This window comes from Accipiter gentilis, unplaced genomic scaffold (genome assembly GCF_929443795.1).
Source record: "Accipiter gentilis unplaced genomic scaffold, bAccGen1.1, whole genome shotgun sequence".
NCBI lineage: Eukaryota > Metazoa > Chordata > Aves > Accipitriformes > Accipitridae > Astur > Astur gentilis.
In genome coordinates, this window is record NW_026061095.1 from 1 (window position 1) to 24,357 (window position 24,357).

The window sequence follows — 24,357 nt, forward strand, 5'->3', positions numbered from 1 at the left end:
GGGGGGGTCCCGGTGCAGGGGAAGGGGTCCCGGTAGGACCCCGGTTGGGGGGGGGGGGGGTGGTCCCGCCGCTCACCCGGGCCGCCCCGCACACCGCGCTCAGCGCCGCCCGCTGCATCCCGGCTCCTGACTGCGGCGCGCCTCGATGACGTCATTGCACCCCCCCTTGGGAGGGGGACCGCGCTTCGGAGCGCATGCGCCTGGCGCAATCCCGGCAGCGGATTGGCCGACTGCTGCGGAGGGAGGGGTGGATGGGGGGGGGTGCGAGAAACGTCACTCCGAGCGCGACGGACCCGTGTCATTGGCTGGGGAGGGGGCGGTGCCCCCCGGGTCCTATCGCCCCCCCCCGGGCCCTATAGAGCCCCCCCAGACCCTAACCAATCCCTCCTGAGACCCTCACAGAGCCCCCTCAACCCTGACCAGACCCCCCCAGCCTTGACCAGCCCCCTCCCAGGGCCCTCATAGAGCCCCCCAGACCCTCCAGAAACCCCCCAGCCTTGAAAAGACCCTCACAGACCCCCCCAACCCTGACCAAACCCCCCTCAGATCCTCACAGAGCCCCCCAGACCCTGACCAGTCCCCCCCCCAGACCCTCAAAGCTCCCCCAGCCTTGACCAGACCCATCCTAGACCCTTACAGATCCCTTCCAACCTTGACCAGACCCCCCCCCCAGACCCCTATAGAGCCCCCCCAGACCCCCTCCCAGGGCCCTCATACAGCCCCCCAGGACCCTTACAGAGCCCCCCCAACCCTGATCAGAGCCCCCGTGACCCTCACAGAGCCCTCCCAGCCTTGACCAGCCCCCTCCCAGGGCCCTCACAGAACCCCCCAGACCCTACCAGAGCCCCCCTCCCCAGCCCCCCAGCCTGGCTCCCCCCCATCCCAACACCCCCCGACCCCCCCAAATCAGACACAGCCAGATGAGCCGAGGCCCCTGACACCCATTTAATCCCCCCTCAGGGCACCCCCAGTTCAGGCACAGCCCCCCCCTGAACAACACCCAGCTGGTGTTGTGTGTGTGTCCCCACCCTCCTCTATAGGGTCGTCGCCCCTGCGGGTCACCCTATAGATCTCAATTTCTTCTTCCGCTTCCCGCCGCAACAACTGGATCCGAAAATACGGAGGTAACATCTGTCGGAAAAACCGGCGGGCGCCGGCATCCCCTCCCCGCATTTTTGCACAAAGGAGGGCGAAGGAGCGGGGGCCGCAGAGGTGCCGCAGGGTCCCCAGGAGGGGGGAGAAGGAGGGGGGGTGGTACACGATGTCCGATCCCAAAATCACCTCGTATTCTGGACGGAAGGAGCCTTCGTCCTGGCCCCACAGCAGCGCTCGTACCTGCGGCCGACCCCCCTCTACCGGGAAGTTCAGCCGGACGTTTTCCCGGATTTGGTCTAATGCCGCTGGTTGGTCTGTGATGGTGACATCCCCTCCTAAAATGGGGGGGGGGGGGGGGGCTCAGAGGGGGGACGGACCCCCCCAGGGCCCCCTAAACCCACCCCCAAGATCCCAGTAACCACAACAGCTGCTCGCACCAGTGAGCTGTGCCATCTTTCCAGTTCCATACTGGGCAGGGAAATGGAGAAAGGAGTTTGAAGGGGGTGGTCGGTGCCATCCCCCAGCCCCATGGGTGCCCCCCCCCCTCCCCAGCACGCACCCAGCAAGGCGGCGAGGATGCCAACGATGCCAGTGCCGGCACCCAACTCGATCACCGTCCGGCCCCGAAAATCAAAGCGCTGCTCCTCCAGATACCGGCACAGGGACAGGGCCTGGGGGGGGGATGCAGGTGGAGGGGGGGGGGGGGGCAAGCGTGGGGGGGGGCCCCCCCCCAACCTATCCCTGGCTTTGGGGTGGCTGCTCAGCCTGGAGACACCCCCCCCCCTCCTGGCAGATGGGCATCGTGTCATGTCCTCCCCCATTACCTGGTGATCCCTGGGGCTCCCCCCACCTCCCCTGTGCCCCCCCCATCCCCCCGTGTCCCCCTGCCATCACCCAGTGTGGCCCCCGGGGAGATCCCCCCCCCCCCATCCTCCAGGTACCCCCCCCCGGGGCATTCCCCCCCCCCCCCCCTCCAGGTTCCCAGAGACCCCCCCCCCTCAGTAGCTTCCCCCCCCCCCATCACCCAGCGCTCTCGGTACCCCGCCCCCGCCGTGCCCTCGGTGCCTCTCCCGCTACTCTCGGTTCCCCCCCCCGGTACGCACCGCCTCCCAGACGGAGGCGGCCGGTCCCAGCCGCGGCCCGTGGTGCTGGGCGATGCGGAGGACGCGCCCGCAGAGCCGGTACCGCCGCTCCACCGGGAAGGCGTCGGCGAAAAGCTCGGGATCGCGGGGGGAAAACAGACCGCAGCGCCGCTTCCTCTTCCTCTTCCGTCCCTTCTCCGGTTCCGGTCCCCGCCACCACCTCCCACCGAACCCCGACCCCCACGTGGCAGCCGGGCGCGGCCATCTTGGCGGAAGGGCGGGAGGGGTGGAGCCGCGCCCCCCCGCTTGGGATTGGTCAGAGCGGGTAACGCCCCGCCCACCCTCGGTGGGGGCGGGGTCTTGGGGCTCCGCCCACGGCGCGCTGCTTCGCCCCGTGGCGGCGTCCCCAGTGTCCCCCGACCCATCCCAGTGTCCCCCGTCACCTCCCAGTGTCCCCTGACCCCTCCCCAGTGTCCCCCATCACCTCCCCAGTGTCCCCTGACCCCTCCCCAGTGTCCCCCGACCCATCCCAGTGTCCCCCGTCACCTCCCAGTGTCCCCTGACCCCTCCCCAGTGTCCCCTGTCCCCTCCCCAGTGTCCCCCGACCCATCCCAGTGTCCCCCGTCACCTCCCAGTGTCCCCTGACCCCTCCCCAGTGTCCCCTGTCCCTTCCCCAGTGTCCCCCGACCCATCCCAGTGTCCCCCATCACCTCCCAGTGTCCCCCATCACCTCCCAGTGTCCCCCGACCCATCCCAGTGTCCCCCATCACCTCCCTGTGTCCCCCGCCCCCTCCCCAGTGTCCCCTGCCCCTCCCCAGTGTCCCTCATCACCTCCCCAGTGTCTCTCGTCCCATCCCAGTGTCCCCCTGCCCCTCTCCAGTGTCCCCCGTTCCATCCCAGTGTCCCTTGGCCTATCCCCATTGTCCCCTGACCCCTCCCCAGTGTCCCCCATCCCCTCCCCAGTCTCCCCTGCCCCATCCCAGTGTCCCCAGGCCAGTCCTGGTCCCACCCCACCAGTCCCAGCCCCTTTTCCTGTCCCGTCCCTGTCCCTGTCCCTTCCCAGTTCTGTCCTTGGTGTCACCCTGCTCCCAGCCAGCCCAGTCTCATCCCCAACCCCACCCCAGTTAGAGCTCACTGGTCCCCATCCTGGGGTCTGGTGCTGTCCTCCGTCCCCTCCTGCTCCTGTCCTTGTCCTGTCACCACCAGTGCCACCACAGCCCTGGCTCCCGGGAAGGGCCTGGAGCCCAGCCCTGGTGTCCCCAGGCCCAGTGTCCCTGGTGGCCTTGGTCATGGTGTCCCCAGCTCTGGTGTCCCCAGCCCCAGTGTCCCCAGTCCCAGTGTCCCCAACCCTGGTGTCCCTGACCCAGGTCCTTTTGACCCCAATGTCCCTGACCCCGATGCCTCTGCTCATGACGTCGCTGGTCATCGTGACCTTGGCCATGGTGTCCCTGGTCCCATGTCCCTTACCCAGTTGTCCTCGGCTCCCGTGTCCCTGGCCCAGGTGTCCCTGCTCACTCCAGTGTCCCTGTCCCCGATGTCACTGGTCATGGTGGCTTTGGCCATGGTGGCCCTGGCCCTGCTGACCGTGCTCACCCTGGTGTCCCTGTCCCCGCTGTCTCTGGTCATGGTGTCACTGGTCATGGTGGCCTTGGTCATGGTGTCCCTGACCCTGGTGCCTCTGGTCCCACCATCCCTGGCCTTGTTGTCCCTGGCCATGGTGTCCCTGGCCCCATGTCCCTTACCCACTTGTCCTCGGCCCTGCTGTCCCTGGCCTTGCTGTCCCTGGTCATGGTGGCCTTGGCCATGATGTCCCTGGTCCTGCTGTCCCTGCTCATCCCGGCGTCCCTGTCCCCAATGTCACTGGTCATGATGGCTTTGGCCATGGTGGCCCTGACCCCAGTGTCCCTGCTCACCTTGGTGTCCCTGTCCCTGATGGCTCTGTCCTCGGTGGCCTTGGTCATGGTGGCCTTGGCCATGGTGTCCCTGACCCTGCTGTCCCTGCTCACCTCGGTGTCCCTGTCCCCGATGTCCCTGGTCATGGTGGCCTTGGCCATGGTGTCCCTGTCCTTGATCATGGTGGCCCTCATCACGGTGGCCTTGGCCCTGGTGTCCTTGTCCCTGCTGTCCCTGCTCGCCCCGGTGTCCCTGTCCCCCCGTCCCCGCTGTCCTGTCTCCGGCCACGGTCTCCCAGCACCGGCAGAGCCCCCGGCCGTGGTGGGGGGACACAACACACGGGGCCAATTATCCCCCCCCCGCCGGTGCCAACCCCCCCGCCACCGGCACAGCCCCATTCCCAGTGCCGCGTGAGCCGGGATAACCCGGATAAACAGTAACTGGGGTGTGTGCGTGTGTGACCCCCCGGGGGGGTCCCGTGGGGCTAATGAACAACCTGCCCCGAGCCACCCCCCCGGGACCCCCCCGGGCACCTGCGTCACCGCTGCGCGTCACCGGGTTAATGCTTGTGGCCGCGGTGGGGGGCCGGTGTCCCCGGGGGGTCTGGGGGGGGGGGGGGGTTTCACGGTACCCTGGAGGGGGGTTAGAATGGGGGGTGGGTGCAGAATGGGGAGGGGGGGGCTCAATCCTTGTGTTTCCCCCTCCCCGGCACAGCCCTGTGACTTCCCACCCTGAGTCACCCGCGGACGCCGTTCCTGGAAGGACGGATGGACGGGACGGACGGGACGGACGGACGGATCCAGCCCCAAGTTGCTCAACCCCCCCCCTCCCGGTCCCCCCCCCCGGGCTTTCTCAGAAATCGCCCCCGGCTTCGCCGCAGCCCAAATTCCCCAACCGCCCCTGTGCCGGGAAGGGCCCAGTGCTGGGGGGCTGGGGCGTACTGGAGGCACTGGGAGGGACTGGGAGGGACTGAGGGGGGGCTGGGGGAGCAACTGAGGGAATTGGGTCAATGCCAGGGCCCTGGGGCACTGGGCAGCACTGGGGGGGACTGGGGGCGCTGGGACAGTGTGAGGTCCTTGGGGTACTGGGGAGGACTGGGTGGCACTGGGGGGAACTGGGCGACACTGGAGGCCACTTAGGCAGCATGAGGTCCCAGGGTACTGGGGGGAGGACTGGGGGGTACTGGGAGGGACTGGGGGGAGCTGGGGACACTGGGAGGACTGGGGAGCACTGGGACAGTGTGAGGTCCCTGAGGTACTGGGCAGCACTGGGTGGCACTGGGGAGCACTGGGAGACACTGGAGGCCACTCAAACAGCATGAGGTCCCAGGGTAGCGGAGGGGGCACTGGGGCTACTGGGGGGGCACTGGGCAGTGTGAGGTCCCAGGGTACTGGGGGGGTACTGGGGGCACCAGATTAACATGAGGACCCTGGGACACTGGGCAGCACTGGGGGGAGACTGGGGGAGACTGGGGCAGCTTGTGAGGTTCCTGGGATACTGGGGGGGCACTGGGGGAGACTGGGGGGGGGGGGGCACTGGGACAGTGGCGGGTCCCCGGGGCACTGGGGGAGACTGGGGGGGCACTGGGGCTGTGTGAGGTCCCTGGGGTATTTGGGACACTGAGGGGGGTGCTCCAGGGCAGTGCCAGATCCCCGGGATACTGGGAGGCACTGGGCCTGACTCTGGGAAGGGCTGGGGAGCACTGGGGGGGGCAGTGGGGTGGAGACTGGGGGCACTGGGAGGCACTGGAGTGGTTACTGGGGGTCGCTGGCCTGGAGGGGGGAGGCCCTGGGACAGAATGGGAAGGAGCAGGTAGCACTGGCCAAACTGGGAGTCACTGGGAAGGCGGGGGGGGGCGGAGCTTGCCCAAGCCCCGCCCACCCCGGCGGCAGGTGCGGCGGTGACGCCACTCGGCGGCGCCGCGCGGTGACGTCTATAACCGCCGCCGCGCCCCGGGGGCCGCCATGGAGGAGGCGGCCGTGCCGGTATCACCGCCGCCGCCGCCGCAGAAGCGGTTTTACCGGCAGCGGGCACACGCCAACCCGCTGGCCGACCACACGCTGCGCTAGTGAGTGCGGCCGGGTCCCGCGAACCCCCTTCCCCGGTAACCACCGGACCGGGAACCCCACCGGGGCCCGGCCTTTAACACCCCCACCCCCTTCCCCTCACGGTCGGGCCCGGGGAAACCGGGAACCCCCCTCACGCCCCACCCCCTACCCCAGCAACCCCCCTCCACGAGCGGGTCTGTCCCCCCCTATCCCCCTCATGGCCCCGTACGGGACCGCCGGGAACCGGGGGACCCCCCCCCCCCCCCCCCGGTTCCCCCCCTCCCCGTGACGCGGGTCCCGCAGCCCCGCCAGGCCGCAGGACATGGACTGGGCTCCGCTCTTCCCGGCTTTCTTCCCTCCTGCCGTCCCCCCCGGCCAGCCACCCCCACGCGTGGAGTTCGCCGACGTGGGCTGCGGTTACGGGGGGCTGCTGGGTGAGCAGGGGGGGTGTACTGGGAGGACTGGGGTTGGGGAGCACTGGGGGGGGGTTATGGCAACAGTGGGGGGCTGGGGGTGCATGGAGGGGGACACTGGGGGAGGTCCTGGGGGGGCTGTGGTGATGGCAGGGGTTGGGGGGGACTAGGCACACTGGGTGAGTGGGGGTGGGGGGTGCTGAGCTGGAAACTGGGCGGGGGGGGGGGCTGGTGGTGACAGCAGGGTCACTGGGCAGGCACCAAGGGGCACTGGGGGGAATGGTGGTGGTGCTGGGGGGTCCCCACTGACAGCCCCCCCCCCCCCCCCCCCCCCGCAGTGGAGCTATCCCCCCTTTTTCCCCACACGCTGATGCTGGGGCTGGAGCTGCGGGTGAAGGTGGCCGCCTTTGCCGGGGAACGGATCCGGGCGCTGCGGGCGGCCCAGCCCGGGCGCTTCGACAACGTCGCCTGCCTGCGCGCCAACGCCATGAAACACCTCCCCCACTTCTTCCGCAAGGCTCAGGTGGGGATCCCCCCCGCCCCCCCCCCCCGACCCCCTCCTGGACCCCCCAAACCACTCCTTCCCCAAGTACCACCCTCCCCATCCCACCTTTTTTCCCTCCCCAGCACCAAGTGCAGGCGAGAAGCTGGGGGGGAGTCGGTGCCAAGCAGGGTGCTGACCCCCGCACCCCAATTTTTTGTGTGTGTCCCCCCAGCTCAGCAAGATGTTCTTTCTCTTCCCTGACCCCCACTTCAAACGGACGAAGCACAAGTGGCGAATCATCAGCCCCACGTTGCTGGATGAGTACGGTTACGTCCTGCGCCCCGGGGTGAGCACCACGGCCCCCACCCCATGTCCCCAACCCTCCCAGTGTCCCCCACTCCCCCCCAGTACCTCCCCTTCCCCCTGTTCACCTGAACTTCCCTTCCCTGGGGACACACCGGGAAGCACTGGATTCCCCAGAGATCACAGAGAGGCAGGATTGGGGGCGATCCAGCCCGGCTGTGGGGGGGTCTTGGGGACACCCCCCCTCCCTTGGTGACACCGGGGTTGTCCCCAGGGGCTGGTGTACACGGTGACGGATGTGGCGGAGGTCCACGAGTGGATGGTGAAGCATTTTGGGGAACACCCGCTCTTCGAGGAGGTGCCGCTGGCTCAGCTGGTGAGCAGGGCGGGGGGGGGGTGGAACTGGGAGCTCACTGGGAGCTTACTGGGAGCTCACTGGGTGTGTCCCCCCAGGACGCGGACCCCATCGTGGCCCGGCTGGGCACCTCCACCGAGGAGGGCCGGAAGGTGCAGCGTGGCGGCCGCCAGATCTTCCCGGCCGTTTTCCGACGCCTCCAGGATCCGGCGCTGGGGGGAGATGCCTGAGGGGACATGAGTGGGACAGGTCTCAGCTGACACCCACCACCACCACCATGGGGGGGGGGGGGGGGGGGGCCGTGGTGTCCCTCCCTATCCCCCCAGCCCCCCAAATTTGGAATAAAGCCACCAGCCTGTCCCCAAGTCTGGTCCCCTCCTGGCTGCACCATCACTATCGCGTCCCCGTCTTCCCCCCAGGGGTGTTGGGAATTGCCCCACCCCCCCCCGGGGTAATTTTTGGGGGGGATGGTTCCTGCCTCAGTTTCTCCAGGGTGTGATTGCAGCCTGGGGAAGGAAACCCCCGGGGGGGGGGGGGGGATGGGAGAGGAGGGGGCCCCCAGTTCCCCCCCACCCCCCACGGGGGTTTTCCACCAGCACACAGCCCAGCCTTTCCGGTGTTGCAAGCTGGTAATTCCCGAGAATCCACTGGCTGGGCAGGGAGGGGGCACCCCAGTGTCGTGTGTAGCCCCCCCCCCCCCCCCGCGGGGGGTCGGGATAGGCCCTCCCCCAGGCTTCCCCCAGGACTGGGGGCACTGGTTAAACTGGGGGGGGGGGGGAGCTCTGTGTGTGTCGCTGTCCCCTTCCCCTGTGGGGACAGGGCCTCCCCCCCTGCCCTGGTCCTCCCCCCATCGTGTCTCCAGGGGGGTGCTCGGCCCCGCCCGCCCCCCAGTTTGGGGGGTGCTGGTGACCAGTCTGGGACTGGGACTGGGACTGGGACGGGGGGGGGAAGGGAGGTTGCGCGCCTGCGCAGGGTGGTCGCGCCCACGCCTGTCCACGCCCCGCCCTGAGCCGCTCCCCGCGTTCTGATTGGTCCGGGGCGAACCTTTATGCAAATCTCCCCGCGGGAGGGGAGGGGCGGGGTTTGGAGACAGAAGTGGGCGGGGTTTAGGGCGAGAAGGGGCGTGGTCACACGCCGAAGGGGCGGAGCTTTCCCAACTCCACGTGGGCCCTTATAAGGGTCCCGGCCGATGCCAGCGGTTCAGTCGAGGCGCGTCCCCGCGGTCCCCCCGGCACCCGTGTCCCCAGGACCACCCGCCGCTTTCCCGGGAAACCCCCGCCATGCCACAGAGCCTGCGCCTGCCCGCCCGGGTGGCCCTGCTGTCCCGCTGCCTGTCCGAGCTGGGGGTCCCCTGCCAACCCCCGGTCCCCCCAGCTGCCACCCGGGGTCCCCGGAGCCTGGCCGAGATGCCGGGGCCCAGTCCCGCCGCTTTCCTCTATGACCTCCTCTGCCGTGGGGGCCTGCGGAGGTTGCACGAGCTGCAGGTAACGGGGCGAGGGGGGAACGACCTGACGTGTTCCCCCCCCTGGGGCCGGGGACCCGGATCTTGCTCCCCTGGCTCTTGGAGGGGACTTGGGGATCCTGGTCTGAGTGCCCTGGGGTGTGGAAGGGACAGTGGGACCCCAGTTCCCATCAACTTGGGGCTTGGAGGGGACAAAGGAGGCCCTTTCCCACTGTCCAGGGGCATGGGGGGGGACAGGGGGACCCTACTCTCACTACCCTGGGGCTTGGTCAGGACAGGGGAACCCCAGTGCCACCACTTTGGGGCTTGGAGGGGCTGGAGAAGACCCCAGTCCCATCACCTTGGGCTTGGCGGGGACAGCAGGACGCTGGTTCCACTGCCCTGGGACTTGGAGGGGACAAGGGGCCCCCGGTCTTACCTCCCTGGGGCTTGGTGGGGACAGCAGGACCCTGGTCCAACCACCCCAGGGCTTGAGGGAAACTGGGAGGACTCCAGTCCCACCGCACTGGGGCTTGAAGGGGAGAAGGGGACCCTGTTCCCACGCACTGGGGCTTGAAAGGGACAGGGGGGACCCCATTCCTTCCACCCTGGTACATGGAGGGGACAAGGGGACCCTGGTCCTGCTGCCCTGGGACTTGGCAGGGACAGGGGGGTCCTCAGTCCCACCTCCCTGGGGCTTGGAGGGGAAAAGGGAACCTTGCTCCCACCACCCTGGGGCTTCAAAGGGGTAGTGGGACCCCAGTCCCACCAACCCGGGGCTTGGAGAGAATAGGGGGACCACGTTCCCACCACTCTGGGGCTTGGTGGGGACAGCAGGATCCTGGTCCCGCTTCCCCGGGGTGCAGAGGAGATGGGGGGGGGGGGGGGTGTGTCCCTGGTCCCACCGCCTTGGGGCTTGGAGGGGATGGGGGGACCCTGATCTCAATCCCTGGGACTTGTCAGGGACAGGGACCAGCCCTGGGCTCTCACCGAGCCACGGCTGCTAATGGTTAACCCCTCACCAGGCACCCAGGCTCCTGGGGTGGGTGGGCAGCAGCACCCAGGATGGGCCCCCAGGGCCACCCACGGGTGGGCACAGCAGGGCTGAGACCACCGGGGGACACCAGGACCGCCTCACCCCATGCCCCAGCCAGTTCTTTCCTATCCAGCATCTCCCTGAGGCTCCGGGTCCCTTCTCTGAGGACACCCCAGGGACACCCCAGTGCCATGTCCCCTGTGTCCCCACAGGTGGAGGGCCGTGCCCGCTACGGGCCGGTGTGGAAGGCAAGCTTCGGGCCCATCCTGACGGTGCACGTGGCGGAGGCTGGACTGATTGAGCAGGTCCTGCGGCAGGAGGGTGACTTCCCCGTCCGTTCCCACCTTTCCTCCTGGAAGGATTACCGGGTCTGCCGCGGGCATGCCTGTGGGTTGCTCACTGCGTAAGTGGGGTCTGGGGGCTGCTCGTGGGGTCTGGGGGCTGTGCACAGGGGTCTGGGGGCTGTGCACAGGGGTCTGGGGGCTGCCCGTGGGGTCTGGGGGCTGTGCAAGGGGGTCTTGGGGCTGCATACAGGGGTCTAGGGGCTGTGCTTTGGGGGCTGGGGGCTGGGTCTGGGGGTCTGAGAACTGGATATGGGCATCTGGGGGGCTGTGCATGGGGTCTGGGGGCTCCACGCAGGGGTCTGGGGGCTGCCCACAGGGGTCTGGGGCTGCACTTGGGGTCTGGGGGCTGGATATGGGCATCTGGGAGCTGGATACGGGCCTCTGGGGGGCTGCACTTGGGGGTCTGGGGGCTGCACATGGTGTGGGGGGGGCTGCGTGCAGGGTCTGGGGGCTGCATACAGGGGTCTGGGGGCTGCATACAGGGGTCTAGGGGCTGTGCATGGGGGTCTGGGGGCTGCACACGGGGTCTGGGAGCTGGATATGGGGGTCTGGGGGTTGTACAGAAGGTCTGGGGACTGTCCGTGGGGGTCTGGGGGCTGCAGACAGGGCTCCAGGGGCTGTGCGTGGGGTCTGGGGGCTGCGTGGGGGATTTGAGGGGTTGCACAGGGGATCAGGGGATCTGCACGGGGGGGTAGGGGGGCTGTACACGGAGCCATGGGGCTGCACATGGGGCTGGGGGCTCTCCTGGGGTCTATGGGGTGTCTGTGCCCCGTGGGGGCTATGGGGGGGGAGATCTCCCTGCCCTGTAGGGCTCTCCTGGGATTTATGGGGTGTCTGTGCCCCAAGGGGCTCCTGGGGGGGCTAAGGGGGGGTCTCCCTGCCCCACGGGGCTCTCCTGGGGTTTATGGGGTGTCTGTGCCCCCAGGGGCTCCCGGCCCCCCCCTCCCCGTGCCCACGCACCCATTCCGGGAAGGGCGTCCTGTGGGGCCGCAGCCGGCGGGGCAGGCACGGGAAGGGCCCGGTGAGCCCGGGGTGACTCAGATGTGATTCAGGGCCCCCCCCTCCAGCCCTGCCACTGCCCCCCCCTACCCCACAGCCGCTCCCGAACCCCCCCCGGCCCCCCCCAGCCCCCTGCGCAGGATGTGAGTAAGTGTCGGGGGAGAGCCACGGCCCCTGCGTGGGCACGGGGCGGGGAGCTCGGTATCCCCGAATCCCCGTATCCCATCCCGTACCCCCGTACCCCTGTGCGCAGTCCGTACCCCCCCCCCCCCCCAGCTCCGGGCACAGCCCCCTGGCCCTGCGCTCTGCCCCCCCCAACTCCACGTACAGCCCCCCCCAACTCTGCGTGCAGCCCCTCAACCCTGTGCAAATCCCCCCAGCTCCATGCAGAGCCCCCCAACTCAGCACTCTGCCCCCCAACTCTGCGTGCAGCCCCCCAACACTGTGCAAATCCCCCCAGCTCTGGGTACAGCCCCCCGACTCTGTGTGCAGCCCCCCCAACTCTGCGTGCAGCCCCCCAACCCTGTGCAAATCCCCCCAGCTCCATGCAGAGCCCCCCAACTCTGCACTCTGCCCCCCAACTCTGCGTGCAGCCCCCTGACCCCATGCAAACCCCCCCAGCTCCGTGCACAGCCCCCCACCCCTTCGCTCTGCCCCCCCCCAACTCCATGTACGGCCCCCCCCCCCTCCACGTGCAGCCCCCCAACTCCATGCAACCCCCCCCCAGCTCCATGCAGAGCCCCCCCCCGACCCTGCGCTTTGCCCCCCAACTCCGCGTGCAGCCCCCCAGCTCCGTGCCGAACCCCCCCCCAAGCCTCTGCACAGCCCCCCCCCCCCAACTCCATATGCACCCCCAGACCCCGTGCACAGCCCCCCGACCCTGTCCTCAGCCCCTCACCCCCCAACACAGCCCCCCGCCCCCCCCCCCCCCCCAAAAGGCTGCCCGTGGGCACCCACCCGTGGGCACCGGGGACGTGCACGGGCTTGTTGGCACCCGCGGGTGCCCACGCTTGCACCCAGGGTGTGCCAGCTTCTTCCTTTTAGGGGGGGGCCCCTTCCCCCCCCACCCCCACCCCCAACCCCGTGTCCCCACGCGTCACCCGTGTCCACTTTCCCGCAGGGAGGGCGAGGAGTGGCAGCGGTTACGCCGGCTGCTGGGGCGGCTGCTGTTGCGGCCGCGGGCGGTCGAGGGGTACGCGGGGCCGGTGGCCGACGTGGTGGGCGACCTGCTGCGGCGGCTGCAGCGCCAGCGTGACCGTCACCCCCAGAACCTCGTCCCCGACCTCGCCGCCGAGTTCTACAAGTTCGGCTTGGAAGGTGAGCGGCGGTGGGGAGGGGGGGGGGGGACACTGGGGGTCCCTGTGTCCCTATGGTTTCTTTATCTTCCAGGTTGTCCCGTGTCCCCATGACTTTTTGTGTCCGTACCCCCCCCCCCCCGCCCCGACCAGGGCTCCCCGTGTCCTCCAGGACCTGCCGTGTCCCCCGTTGGTTCCAGTATCCTCCAGGGTCCCCCCAGGGTTCCTCGTGTCTCTCAGGGGCTTCCCATGTCCCTGGGGGCATCCCGTGTCCCCCGGGGATTCCCCATGTCCCCCAGGGATTCCCCATGTCCCCCAGGGCACCCCATGTCCCCGGGGCACCCTCTGTCCCCCAATGTCCCCAAGGACTCCTGTGTCGTCGTCCCCAGGGTTCCCCGAGTTGCTCCTCATGTTCCCCATGGTGCTCCATGTCCCCAGGGTGGCCCTTGTCCCCACCATGTCCCCAGGGGCTCCTGTGTCCCCCAGGGCTCCTCATGGTGCTCCCCAAGGTGCCCCTTGTCCTGAGAGTGCCCCCTGTCCCCACCATGTCCCCAAGGACCCCAGTGTCTCCAAGTGCTCCCCATGTTGCTCCTCATGTTCCCCACGGTGCTCCACGTCCCCAAGGTGCCCCTTGTCCCCACCCCATCCTCAAGGACTCCAGTGTCCCCAAGGGCTCCCCATGTTCTCCATGGTGCTCCATGTCCCCAGGGTGGCCCTTGTCCCCATCTCCACCATGTCCCCCAGGGCTCCTGATGTCCCCCATGGTGCTCCCATGGTCTCCAAGGTGCCCCCTGTCCCCACCACGTCCCCAAGAACCCCAGTGTCTCCAAGGCTCCTCATGGTCCCCGTGTTGCTCCTCATGTTCCCCGAGGTCCTCCATGTCCCCAAGGTGCCCCTTAGTGGTGGGGACGGGGTGGGGATGTCTCCCAGGGCTCCTGATGTCCCCCATGGTGCTCCCATGGTCTCCAAGGTGCCCCCTGTCCCCACCATGTCCCCAAGGACCCCTGTGTCTCCAAGGGCTCCCCATGGTGCTCCTCATGTCCCCCAAGGTCTCCCACATCCTCAGGGCTCCCCGTGTCCCCTGGCTCACCCCCTTCCTCCCCTGCCAGGCATCTCCTCCGTCCTTTTCGCCTCCCGCCTGGGCTGCCTGGAGCAGGAGGTGCCACGGGACACGGAGACCTTCATCCGTTCCATCAACACCATGTTCGTCATGACGCTGCTCACCATGGCCATGCCCAAACCCCTCCACCGCCTCTTCCCCAAACCCTGGCAGACCTTCTGCGAAGCCTGGGACTACATGTTCGCCTTCGGTGAGGGGACACCGAGGGGGACACCGGGACGGCCGACCTCCCTCCACCACGGTGACGCTCACCGGGGCTTCGTCCTCTCCAGCCAAGGGTCACATCGACCGGCGCGTGGCCGAGGTGGCCGAGAACGGGGAACCGGCAGAGCAGATGTGTCTCACCGACCACCTGGTGCGGGAGAAGGTCCCCATGAAGACCATCTACGGCAACGTCACCGAGCTGCTGCTGGCCGGGGTGGACACGGTGAGGAGGGGACGTGGGGTGGCGTCTCCATCTCCACGGGGTCCCGCTGATGCCACCACCACCCTCCGCAGATCTCCAGCACCCTGTCGTGGAGCCTGTATGAGCTGGCGCGGCACCCCGCGGTGCAGGCGGCGCTGCACCGGGAGCTGGCGGCGGCGTTGGGCACCGGCTGCAGCCCCTCGGCCACCGCGCTGGGCAAGGTGCCTCTGCTGAGGGCCGTGGTGAAGGAGACCCTGAGGTGGGGACGGGGACACGGGGCTGGGGATGAGGATGGGACAGGGCTGGGGACGAGGATGAGGATGGGGACAAGGGGAGGGATGAAGATGGGGATGGGAATGGTGGTGGGGATGGGGACAGGGATGGGGATGAGGATGAAGATGGGGACAGGAGTGGCATTGGGGATGGGATGGGGCTGGGGACGAGGATGAGGATGGGGACAAGGAGAGGGATGAAGATGGGGATGGGAGTGGCGGTGGGGATGGGGACAGGGATGAGGATGAAGATGGGGACAGGAATGGCATTGGGGATGGGACAGGGATGGGGATGAGGATGGGGACAAGGAGGGGGATGAGAATGGGGACAAGGAGGGGGATGACGAAGATGGGGATAGGTACAAGGACAGGGATGAAGATGAAGGTGGAGGTGGGGATGAAGATGGAGATGGGGACAAGGACAGGGATGAAGATGGGGACAGGAATGGTGGTGGGGACGAGGATGGGGATGGGGTGAGGATGGGGACGAGAACAGGGATGAAGGTGGAGATGGCGATGAGGATGGGGACAGGGACAGGGATGAAGATGGGGATGGGGATGAAGATGGGGCCAGAGATGGCGGTGAGGATGGGGATGATGGTGGTGGGGATGAAGATGGGAGAGGGACAGGGTTGGGGACAAGAACAGGGATGGAGATGAAGACAGGGGATGGGGACGGAGATGGCGAAGGAGGACGGGGATGGGGACGGCCTCGGTGACAGCACCCCCGGCCCCCCCCCCCAGGCTCTACCCCGTCATCCCCGCCAACGCCCGCGTCGTCCCCGACCGCGACATCCGCGTCGGCGACTACCTGGTGCCCCGCAAGGTGAGCTCCGACTGTCACCGCTCCCCCCGCCCCTGTCCCCGGTGGGTCCCCACTCACTCCCGTATCGTGTCCCCCCCTCCCCAGACCCTCATCACCCTCTGCCACTACGCCACCTCCCGCGACGCTCGCCTCTTCCCGGCTCCCGATTCTTTCCGACCGGAACGCTGGTTGTGCCGCGACACCGCCCGTCACCCCTTCGCCTCCCTGCCCTTCGGCGTCGGCAAACGCAGCTGCGTCGGCCGGCGTCTCGCCGAGCTGGAGATCCACCTGGCGCTGGCGCAGGTGAGAGCCACCCCCTTGTTGTCCCCAGTTGTCCCCAGTTGTCCCCAACCTCCCTCACCGCTATCCCCGCTCCGGCTCTCGGTAGATCCTGCTGCGCTTCGAGGTGCGACCGGAGCCCGGCGGTGGCCGCGTCCGCCCCATGACCCGCACCCTGCTCGTCCCCGAGGCCACCATCAACCTCCAGTTCCTCAGCCGATGAGCGGGGACCGACGAGGGACACGCGTGCGTGCGGGTGGCCCCCCACCCCGGCGGTGGCGGTGACCCCGACGCCGGCGGTGATCCCCCGTGCCAGCGGTGATCCCCACGCCGGTGGTGACCCCGACGCCGGCAGTGATCCCAATACTGGTGGTGACCCCCACGCCGGCGGTGACACCAACCCTGGTGGTGACCCCGATGCCGGCGGTGACCCCGACACCGGTGGTCCCCACCACCCCAGCGGTGGCACCGACCCCGGCGGTGTCCCTGATGCCAGCGGCGTCCCCGAACCTGGCGGCGTCCCCCACCCTGGTGGTGGTGACCCCGACCCCATGGTGGCCCCAACCTTATTTAACGGTTTATTTATTGGCTAATAAAGGGTTTTTTTGGGGTGTCTTGGTGCCGGGGTGCTCCCTGCCCACCCCGCCACTACCAGCTTTTCGGAATGACTCAGCTCCCGCCGCACCCCCCCCCCCCCCCCGTGTGCCGTGGGGTGCTGGTGGGTGGGTGGGTGGGTGCGTGCCCCGACGTGCCGGCGGCACCCTGGGGTGACGTGGCCCCACAGCCGCCGGGCGGCTCCGGCGCAGCTCAGGGTGGGGGCACAATGTGGCCCCCCCCCCCCCCACTCCCCGTAGCTGGGGTGGGGGGACACTGTGGGACACACACACACGAGTGTCCTGAGTGGGGTCCCAGCACCAAAGCGATGCCACCGGCTGGGCCCTGTGTGTCGTCCCCACCGGCCTCCGCCCCAGTGGCTGTGTCACCCCCCCCCGTGATGCTGTTGTCACCCCCCCCCCGTGACCCTCCTGTCCCCCCCGTGACCCTACTGCCCCCCCCGTGACCCTGCTGCCCCCCTGTGACCCTCCTGTCAGCCCCTTGTGACCCCCCCTGTCACCCACCTCCCCCCCCCCCGCCCCAGCACCCCGGTGTGATCACGGGAGGGTTAATGCAAGGGGTGGGTGGGTGGGGGGGTGTCACTGTCCCACGTGGGGACGGGGCTGACGTCACCACGGGGGACTCTGGACCCTCGTGGGGCCCCTGGAGCAGCCGAGCGTGGTGACACTGGCACGGGGGGGGGGGAGGGGGACTACGATACAGCGCCGACCTCCCCCCCCGGGGGGCACCCCTGGGACCCCACGAGTGGGGCTGGGGGCAGTGTGGGAAAGTGGGGGGGGCGGGATTCCCCACGCGTGTCCCCATGCCCGGGGGTGCCCCACGGCCCCCCCCCCCCCCAGTCCCGTGTCCCTCCCCGGGGGGGTGTGTGTTTGTTTCACCGGGAGGGGGGAGGGGCGCACACGTGTCCGCGTGGGTCCGGTCTCGGCACACGCGTGTCCCTCCCACCCTTGGCCGCCAGGGGGCGCTGCGCTGGCGGCGGGGGGAGGACGCGGGTTCGAGGCCGGCCGGGGGGGGGAGGGGGGGCGTGGGGGGTATCCGCACCCCCATCCCCCTCCCCCCACCCCCAGGAGGGACCCAGCCGTCCCAACGCCCCTCCCCCACCAGGAGAACACCCCCCCCCTTGGCCTGCCCGACCCTCCCCCCCCCCCCCCCCAGGGAGGGACACCGGCGCGTGGGGGCTGCCCCCCCCGGGGGGGGGTGTGGAATGGAGCAGTCCGAGTCCCGCCCCCCCCGCCTTCCACCACCGGCCCTTCTGGCCGGCCCGTCTCGCTGGTTCCGGTCCTCCAGCCCCGCCCCTCCCGCCCCCCTCCCCGCCCCCCCCAGCCCGGCCGAGTCCCGCGCGCGCCGCCCGGTGAGTCCCGGTGCCCCCCTCCCCCCACCGCCACGCGCGAGTCTCGTCCACGCAGGGGCCCCTCCCCCCCCACTTTGCATCCCCTTCCTCCCCCCCCCCGGGGGGGTCTCTGCTCCCTTTCACGCGTGTCAGTGGGGGAGGGGACGGCTCTGGGGGTCGGGGGGGGCTGGTTGGGGGGGGGGGGCTGGGTGCCGAATTGGGGGTGCTGGGGGCCAGTTTGGGGGTGCTGGGTGCTGAGTTGGGGGGTTTGGGGGGGCTGGGGGGTGATTTGGGGGGGTTTAGGGGTGTTGGGTGCTGGTCGAGGGGGCTGGGGGCCAGTTGGGGGGGGGCTGGGTGCTGAATTGGGGGGGGGCTGGTTGGGGGTGTTGGGTGCTGGGTTGGGGGGGAGGGTTGGGGGTGCTGGGTGCTGAATTGGGGGGGTCTGGGTGCTGGTCAGGGGGTGCTGGGTGCCAGTTTGGGGGGCTGGGGGCTGAATTGGGGGGGGGGCTTAGGGGTGCTGAATGGGGGGGGCTGGTTGGGGGGGTCTGGGTGCTGGTCAGGGGGCGCTGGGTGCCAGTTTGGGGGGTGTTGGGTGCTGAATTGGGGGGTCTGGGTGCTGGTCAGGGGGTGCTGGGTGCTGAGTGGGGGAGGGGGCTGGTTGGGGGGGCTGGGTGCTCTTGGGGGGTTCCTAGAGGTTGTGGGGTGTTGGGGGGTCGCTGGGTGCTCAGTGGGGGTTGGTGCTGGGGGGGGGGGTGCCAGGTGTTGCTGGGTGCTGGGGGGGGGGGCTGGTTTGGGGGTCCTATGGGTCACAGGGGGCTGGGTACCAAGGGGTACCGGGGGGTTTTGGGGTGCTGGGGGGGGGGGGCTCGCTGGGTGTGGGCTGGCAGGTACTGGGGGGTGTGGGGCACTGGGTGCTGGGGGATGCGGGGTACGGGGTGCCAGGGGGTCGTGGGGTGCTGGGGGGGTTGCAGAGTGATGGGGGTCTCGCTGTGGGGCTCTGGGTGCCAGGGGGAGTGGGGTGCAGGGTGCCAGAGGAATTTGGGGCACTGGGTGCTGGGGGGATGTGGGGTGCTGAGAGTCTCGCTGTGGGGTGCTGGGTACTGGGAGTTGTGGGGTGCTGGGGTCTTGCTGTGGGGTGCTGGGTGCTGGGAGTTGTGGGGTGCTGGGGGTCTCACCTTGAGGTGCTGGGAGTTTTGGGGTGCTGGGGGTCTTGCTGTGAGGTGCTGGGAGTTTTGGGGTGCTGGGGGTCTTGCCATGGGGTGCTGGGAGTTGTGGGGTGCTGGGGGTCTCACAGTGGGGTGCTGGGAGTTGTGGGGTGCTGGGGGTCTCACCGTGAGGTGCTGGGAGTTTTGGGGTGCTGGAGGTCTTGCCATGGGGTGCTGGGAGTTGTGGGGTGCTGGGGGTCTCACAGTGGGGTGCTGGGAGTTGTGGGGTGCTGGGGGTCTCACCGTGAGGTGCTGGGAGTTTTGGGGTGCCGGGGGTCTTGCCATGGGGCACTGGGTGCCGGGGGTCTCGCTGCGGTGTGCTGGGTGCCGGGGGGTGTGCGTGGCACTGGGTGCCGGCGGGAGGGTGCTTGGAGGGTGCCGGTGGGGGGGGGGGGGGGGTCCGGCCGTGGGGGCGACGGGGGTCCCGGCTGACGGGCGAGGCAGGGCCGCGGCAGGATGGCGCAGGAGGGGCGGGCGCAGTACGAGCCGGTGGCGGAGATCGGCGTGGGCGCCTACGGCACCGTCTACAAGGCGCGGGACATGCAGAGCGGCAAATTCGTGGCCCTGAAGAACGTGCGGGTGCAGACGACGGAGAACGGGCTCCCCCTCAGCACCGTCCGCGAGGTGGCCCTGCTCAAGCGCCTCGAGCACTTCGACCACCCCAACATCGTCCGGTGAGACCCACGGCCCCGACCCACGGCCCCGACCCACGGCGGGGCACGGGGAACGCCACCGTCTCCTGCTCTGTCGCGCTTGGGGGTTAATAAGGGGGTTTTTTGAGTCATTTGCCGCCCCGTGGTCTCGTTCTGTGGCCGTGGGGTGGGGGACAGAGGACAGGGGCCATCTCCTGCCCCACAGCTGTGGGTTGGGGGGGACGGGTGTCATCTCCTGCCTCTTGGCTTCACCCCACAGCTCTGTCCCGTGGCCGTGGGGTGGGGAGAGAGGGGACGGCCGACGTTTCCTGCCCCGTGGTCGCGCTTGGGGGCTTTGTGTCATCTCCTGCCCCGTGGTCTTGTCCCGTGGCCATGGGGTGGGGGACAGGAGGTGGGCGACCATCTCCCATCCTTCCACCTCCTGGGTGGGGGGGCAGGGAGCAGCGATGGGGGTCCCGGGGGAGCCGTCCCCACCGCTGACCCCCTGTCCCCCATCCCCAGGCTGATGGACGTCTGTGCCACCACGCGGACGGAGCGCGAGACCAAGGTGACGCTAGTCTTCGAGCACGTGGACCAAGACCTGAAGACCTACCTGGACAAGGCGCCGGCACCCGGGCTGCCCCTAGACACCATCAAGGTGGGGCGGGGGGCCCGAAGACTTGTTGGGGGGGGGGCCCTGGCATGGCAGGGGGACTCACACCGGTGCTGTCACCCCGCAGGACTTGATGCGTCAGTTCCTCCGGGGCCTTGACTTCCTCCACTCAAACTGCATCGTGCACCGGGACCTGAAGCCCGAGAACATCCTGGTGACCAGCAGCGGGCAGGTCAAGCTGGCCGACTTCGGCCTGGCCCGTATCTACAGCTGCCAGATGGCCCTGACCCCTGTGGTGCGTGGTTGGGGGGGAGATGTGGGTCCCAGGGCTCATGGGGCTGGGTGGCAGGAGCTGTGGGTCCCGGGTAGGCTCAGATCTGGGTGGCCGTGGGTCCTGGTGGCCATGGATTGGGTTGGCCATGAGCCCAAGGAGCTGTGGGACACAGGTGGGCTCAGATGTGGGTGGCTGTAGGTCCTGGCGGCCATGGATTGGGTTGGCCATGAGCCCAAGGAGCTGTGGGTCCCAGGTGGGCTCAGATGTGGGTTGCCGTGGGTCCTGGCGGCTACGGATTGGGTTGGCCATGAGCCCAAGGAGCTGTGGGTCCCAGGTGGGCTCAGATGTGGGTGGCCGTGGGTCCTGGCGGCCACGGATTGGGTTGGCCATGAGCCCAAGGAGCTGTGGGTCCCGAGTAGGCTCAGATCTGGGTGGCCGTGGGTCAGGCTGGCTGTAAATCCAAGGAGCTGTGGGTCCCAGGTAGGCTCAGATCTGCGTGGCTGTGGGTCTTGGTGGCCATGCATTGGGTTGCCCATGAGCCCAAGGAGCTGTGGGTCCCGAGTAGGCTCAGATCTGGGTGGCTGTGGGTCAGGTTGGCTGTAAATCCAAGGAGCTGTGGGTCCCAGGTAGGCTCAGATCTGCATGGCTGTGGGTCTTGGTGGCCATGGATTGGGTTGGCCATGAGCCCAAGGAGCTGTGGGTCCCAGGTAGGCTCAGATCCAGGTGGCTGTGGGTTCTGGTGTCCATGGGTTGAGTTGGCCATGACCCCAAGGAACTGTGGGTCCCAGGTAGGCACAGATCTAGGTGGCCATGGGTCAGGCTGGCTATAAATCCAAAGAGCTGTGGGTCCTGGGTGGGCCTAGAGCCAGGTGGTCATGGAGCTGGATGGCCATAGGGCCAGGTGGCTGTGGGGCTGGGTGGCTGTTTGTCCTGATGGCCAGAGGTTGGGTTGGCCATGAACCCATGGAGTTTTGGGTCCGAGGTAGGCACGGATGTGGGTTGCTGTGGGTCCTGGTGGCCATGGGTCAGGTTTGGCTGTGAATCCATGCAGCTGTGGGGCTGGGTGGCTCTAGAATTGCGTGGCTACAGATGTGCGTGGCTGTAGGTCCACCCAGATATTCATGTGGAGGTGGGTGGCCCTGGGTCCTGGTGGCTATGGGTCGTGTTGGCTATGAACCCAGGGAACTGTGGGTCCCAGGTAGGCTCAGATCTGGGTTGCTGTGGGTCCTGGTGGCCAGGGGTTGGGTTGGCCATGAACCCAGGGAGCTGTGGGTCCAGGGTGGCTCTAGAGCAAGTTGGCTGTGGAGGTGGGTGGCCATAGGGCCAGCTGGTTGTGGGGCTGGGTGTCCTGGTGGCCATGGGTTGCATTGGCCATGACCTCAAGGAGCTGTGGGTCCCAGGTAGGCTCAGATCTGGGTGGCCGTGGGTCCTCTGGTGGCCATGGGTTGGGTTGGCCAAGACCCCAAGGAGCCGTGGGTCCCGGGTAGGCTCAGATCTGGGTGGCTGTGGGTCCTGGCGGCCATGGGTTGGGTTGGCCAAGACCCCAAGGAGCCGTGGGTCCCGGGTAGGCTCAGATCTGGGTGGCCGTGGGTCCTCTGGTGGCCATGGGTTGGGTTGGCCAAGACCCCAAGGAGCCGTGGGTCCCGGGTAGGCTCAGATCTGGGTGGCCGTGGGTCCTGGTGGCCATGGGTTGGGTTGGCCAAGACCCCAAGGAGCTGTGGGTCCCGGGTAGGCTCAGATCTGGGTGGCCGTGGGTCCTCTGGTGGCCATGGGTTGGGTTGGCCAAGACCCCAAAGAGCCGTGGGTCCCGGGTAGGCTCAGATCTGGGTGGCCGTGGGTCCTGGTGGCCATGGGTTGGGTTGGCCAAGACCCCAAGGAGCCGTGGGTCCCGGGTAGGCTCAGATCTGGGTGGCCGTGGGTCCTCTGGTGGCCATGGTTTGGGTTGGCCAAGACCCCAAGGAGCCGTGGGTCCCGGGTAGGCTCAGATCTGGGTGGCCGTGGGTCCTGGCAACTGTGGATCGCAGATGCCCACAGGTCTGGGTGGCCGTGGGGCTCACGTAGCTGCGAAGCTGGGATGCTGTGGGGCCGGGTGACCCCAGGCTCCCGCAGCCGTGGGTCCGGCTGAGCGGGTGCCGGTGCCGTGGCAGGTGGTGACGTTGTGGTACCGGGCGCCCGAGGTGCTGCTGCAGTCGACCTACGCGACACCCGTGGACATGTGGAGCGTGGGCTGCATCTTCGCCGAGATGTTCCGGAGGAAGTGAGCTGGGGGGGAACAGGACACGGCGGGGGGGGGGGGGTGGACGGTGACATGGAGGGGGGGGGGTCGTGGCACCAGGGGGTGACACATCTGGGGGGGTGTGGGGGCACTTGTGTGGGTCCCCAGGGTGCTGCTGGGAGGGGGATGGTCAGGTTGCCTTTCACCTGGGGGTGCCTGCTGCTGGGGGGGGGGGGGGGGCCCTGTGTCCCCCCACTCTGGTGACATCCCTGTGTGTCATTGCCCCCCCCCCCCCCCCCCCAGGCCACTTTTCTGTGGTAACTCAGAGGCTGACCAGCTGGGCAAGATTTTTGAGTAAGTTTTGGGGAGGGGGGCTGGGGGGTCCCAAGGTGGGGGCTGTTGGGAGGGGGGGGTGTTTTGGGGGAGCTGGGGGTCCAGGGGGGGGTGGTTGGAGGGAGCTGGGGGTCTTGGGGTGAGGGGGGGGGGGGCTGGGGGTTCTGGAGTGAGTGGTTGGGGGGGGGGCAGGTTGGGGGGAAGCTGGGGGTCCTGGGGGGGGGCTCCTGGGGTAGGGAAAGGGGGTCCTGGTTTGGGGGGCAGGCTGGTGGGCAAAGGGGGGGGCTGTTGATGGGTAGTTTTGGGGGAACTGGGACAGGGCCTGGGGTCCCAGGTTGGGGTGGGGTGTTTGGGGGGGGGGGGGGTGTCCCCCCACCCTAAACCTGGTGTTTTCGTGTGTCCCCCCCCACCCTCCCCAGCATGATCGGGCTCCCCGTGGAGGACGACTGGCCGCTGGACGTGGCTCTGCCCCGCTGCGCCTTCCCCGCCCGGCCCCCCCAGCCCATCGAGGGCTTCGTCCCCGAGATGGAGCCGCTGGGGACCCAGCTGCTACTGGTGAGACTGGGGAGGGGGGGGGGACACACACACACACAGAGGGGACACAGTCAGGGACACAAAGCACCCTGGGTGGGGGGACACGGGGGGGGGGGGGGGGGGGTGACAGGACCCACGTCACACCCTGAGCTCTGTGGGTGCCTGGGGGGGGGGGGTGATGATGATGACACCCCCCCCAGCTGTCCCCTGAGGGTGTCCCCGTGTCGTGTGTGTGTCCCCCCCCCGCAGGAGATGCTGACTTTCAACCCCTACAAGCGGATCTCAGCCTACAACGCCCTGCGGCATCTCTACCTCCAGGACCGGGGGGCAGGCGAGGGGTAGCAGCCCCCCCCCCCCCCCCCCCGGGGGGGGCACCCAGGACTGGACTGGGGGTGGGGTGGGAGGACTTTATTGGGGGGGGGGGGGGGCACCCTATTGCACACACACCCCCCCTGCAGTTATGGACATGGGGAGCCATTCTCAGCCCCGGTGGTGTGCGAGGGGCTGGGGACCCCCCCTCCCTCGTACAAGGAGAGCTGGAGCACCCCCTCATGCAAGCAGGATGTGCCCCCCCCCCCCCCCCACATCTGACACAGGTGCTGGAGGGAGGTGGGCCCCCCACCCCATGCAAGAGGGACACAACCCCCCCCCCCCCCATCATCCTTGTGGGAAAAGGATGTGGCCCCCCCATCCTTGTGCAAGCTAGAAGGATGGACCCCCCCCCCCCCCATCCTCATGCAAGAAGGATGCGGCCCCCCCCCCCATCCTCGTGCGAGCCGCGTGCAAGGGAAGGTGACGGTTCTCTGCACTGGTGCTCTGCTCGCACGACGGAGCTGGGGGGGGGGGGACGACGACGAGGAGCCCTCGTGCAAGGGAGGGGGACACTTGGGGGGGGTGCAGGGACTGGCACCCCACTTTTCTGCTAATAAAGGGGTG

General features: G+C 68.9%; 4 protein-coding genes across 5 annotated transcripts; 3 read left to right on the forward strand and 1 right to left on the reverse strand.

Moving 5' to 3' along the window:
• Positions 1 to 972: 972 nt before the first annotated feature.
• On the reverse strand, positions 973 to 2,451 carry EEF1AKMT3 (EEF1A lysine methyltransferase 3). The gene is given in 4 exon segments (XM_049797712.1): positions 973 to 1,430; positions 1,655 to 1,766; positions 2,199 to 2,327; positions 2,329 to 2,451. Coding segments are annotated over 4 exon segments (813 nt in total). The 5' UTR covers positions 2,443 to 2,451.
• Positions 2,452 to 6,009: 3,558 nt separating this feature from the next.
• METTL1 (methyltransferase 1, tRNA methylguanosine) lies at positions 6,010 to 8,032 on the forward strand. Its single transcript, XM_049797713.1, has 6 exons — positions 6,010 to 6,138; positions 6,422 to 6,552; positions 6,870 to 7,054; positions 7,248 to 7,361; positions 7,593 to 7,694; positions 7,772 to 8,032. Exons 1-6 carry the CDS (start codon positions 6,035 to 6,037, stop codon positions 7,901 to 7,903), a joined length of 768 nt encoding a protein of 255 aa, XP_049653670.1. The 5' UTR covers positions 6,010 to 6,034; the 3' UTR covers positions 7,904 to 8,032.
• Positions 8,033 to 8,953: 921 nt separating this feature from the next.
• LOC126037398 (25-hydroxyvitamin D-1 alpha hydroxylase, mitochondrial) lies at positions 8,954 to 15,944 on the forward strand. Its single transcript, XM_049797699.1, has 9 exons — positions 8,954 to 9,157; positions 10,363 to 10,553; positions 12,614 to 12,810; positions 13,898 to 14,098; positions 14,181 to 14,335; positions 14,407 to 14,573; positions 15,331 to 15,412; positions 15,497 to 15,694; positions 15,780 to 15,944. Exons 1-9 carry the CDS (start codon positions 8,954 to 8,956, stop codon positions 15,891 to 15,893), a joined length of 1,509 nt encoding a protein of 502 aa, XP_049653656.1. The 3' UTR covers positions 15,894 to 15,944.
• Positions 15,945 to 17,546: 1,602 nt separating this feature from the next.
• CDK4 (cyclin dependent kinase 4) lies at positions 17,547 to 23,812 on the forward strand. Of its 2 annotated transcripts, none has more exons than XM_049797708.1 (8): positions 17,547 to 17,636; positions 19,265 to 19,494; positions 19,975 to 20,110; positions 20,193 to 20,360; positions 22,487 to 22,596; positions 22,858 to 22,908; positions 23,307 to 23,442; positions 23,671 to 23,812. In XM_049797708.1, the coding sequence occupies exons 2-8, from the start codon at positions 19,277 to 19,279 to the stop codon at positions 23,761 to 23,763; spliced, it is 912 nt and encodes a 303-aa protein (XP_049653665.1). In that variant the 5' UTR covers positions 17,547 to 17,636; positions 19,265 to 19,276; the 3' UTR covers positions 23,764 to 23,812. The 2 variants fall into 2 exon arrangements, with proteins under 2 accessions (XP_049653665.1, XP_049653666.1); XM_049797709.1 differs by having other exon boundaries at positions 17,554 to 17,636; positions 19,276 to 19,494.
• Positions 23,813 to 24,357: the final 545 nt, after the last annotated feature.

Coding starts and splice junctions, on each gene's coding strand:
- METTL1 (XM_049797713.1), top strand. CDS start 6,035: ATGGAGGAGGCGGCCGTGCCGGTATCACCGCCGCCGCCGCCGCAGAAG. Junction 6,139..6,421: donor GCCGACCACACGCTGCGCTA/GTGAGTGCGGCC, acceptor CGGGTCCCGCAG/CCCCGCCAGGCCGCAGGACA. Junction 6,553..6,869: donor CGGTTACGGGGGGCTGCTGG/GTGAGCAGGGGG, acceptor CCCCCCCCGCAG/TGGAGCTATCCCCCCTTTTT.
- LOC126037398 (XM_049797699.1), top strand. CDS start 8,954: ATGCCACAGAGCCTGCGCCTGCCCGCCCGGGTGGCCCTGCTGTCCCGC. Junction 9,158..10,362: donor GGAGGTTGCACGAGCTGCAG/GTAACGGGGCGA, acceptor GTGTCCCCACAG/GTGGAGGGCCGTGCCCGCTA. Junction 14,336..14,406: donor TGCTGGCCGGGGTGGACACG/GTGAGGAGGGGA, acceptor CACCCTCCGCAG/ATCTCCAGCACCCTGTCGTG.
- CDK4 (XM_049797708.1), top strand. CDS start 19,277: ATGGCGCAGGAGGGGCGGGCGCAGTACGAGCCGGTGGCGGAGATCGGC. Junction 22,597..22,857: donor GCCGAGATGTTCCGGAGGAA/GTGAGCTGGGGG, acceptor CCCCCCCCCCAG/GCCACTTTTCTGTGGTAACT. Junction 22,909..23,306: donor CAGCTGGGCAAGATTTTTGA/GTAAGTTTTGGG, acceptor CACCCTCCCCAG/CATGATCGGGCTCCCCGTGG.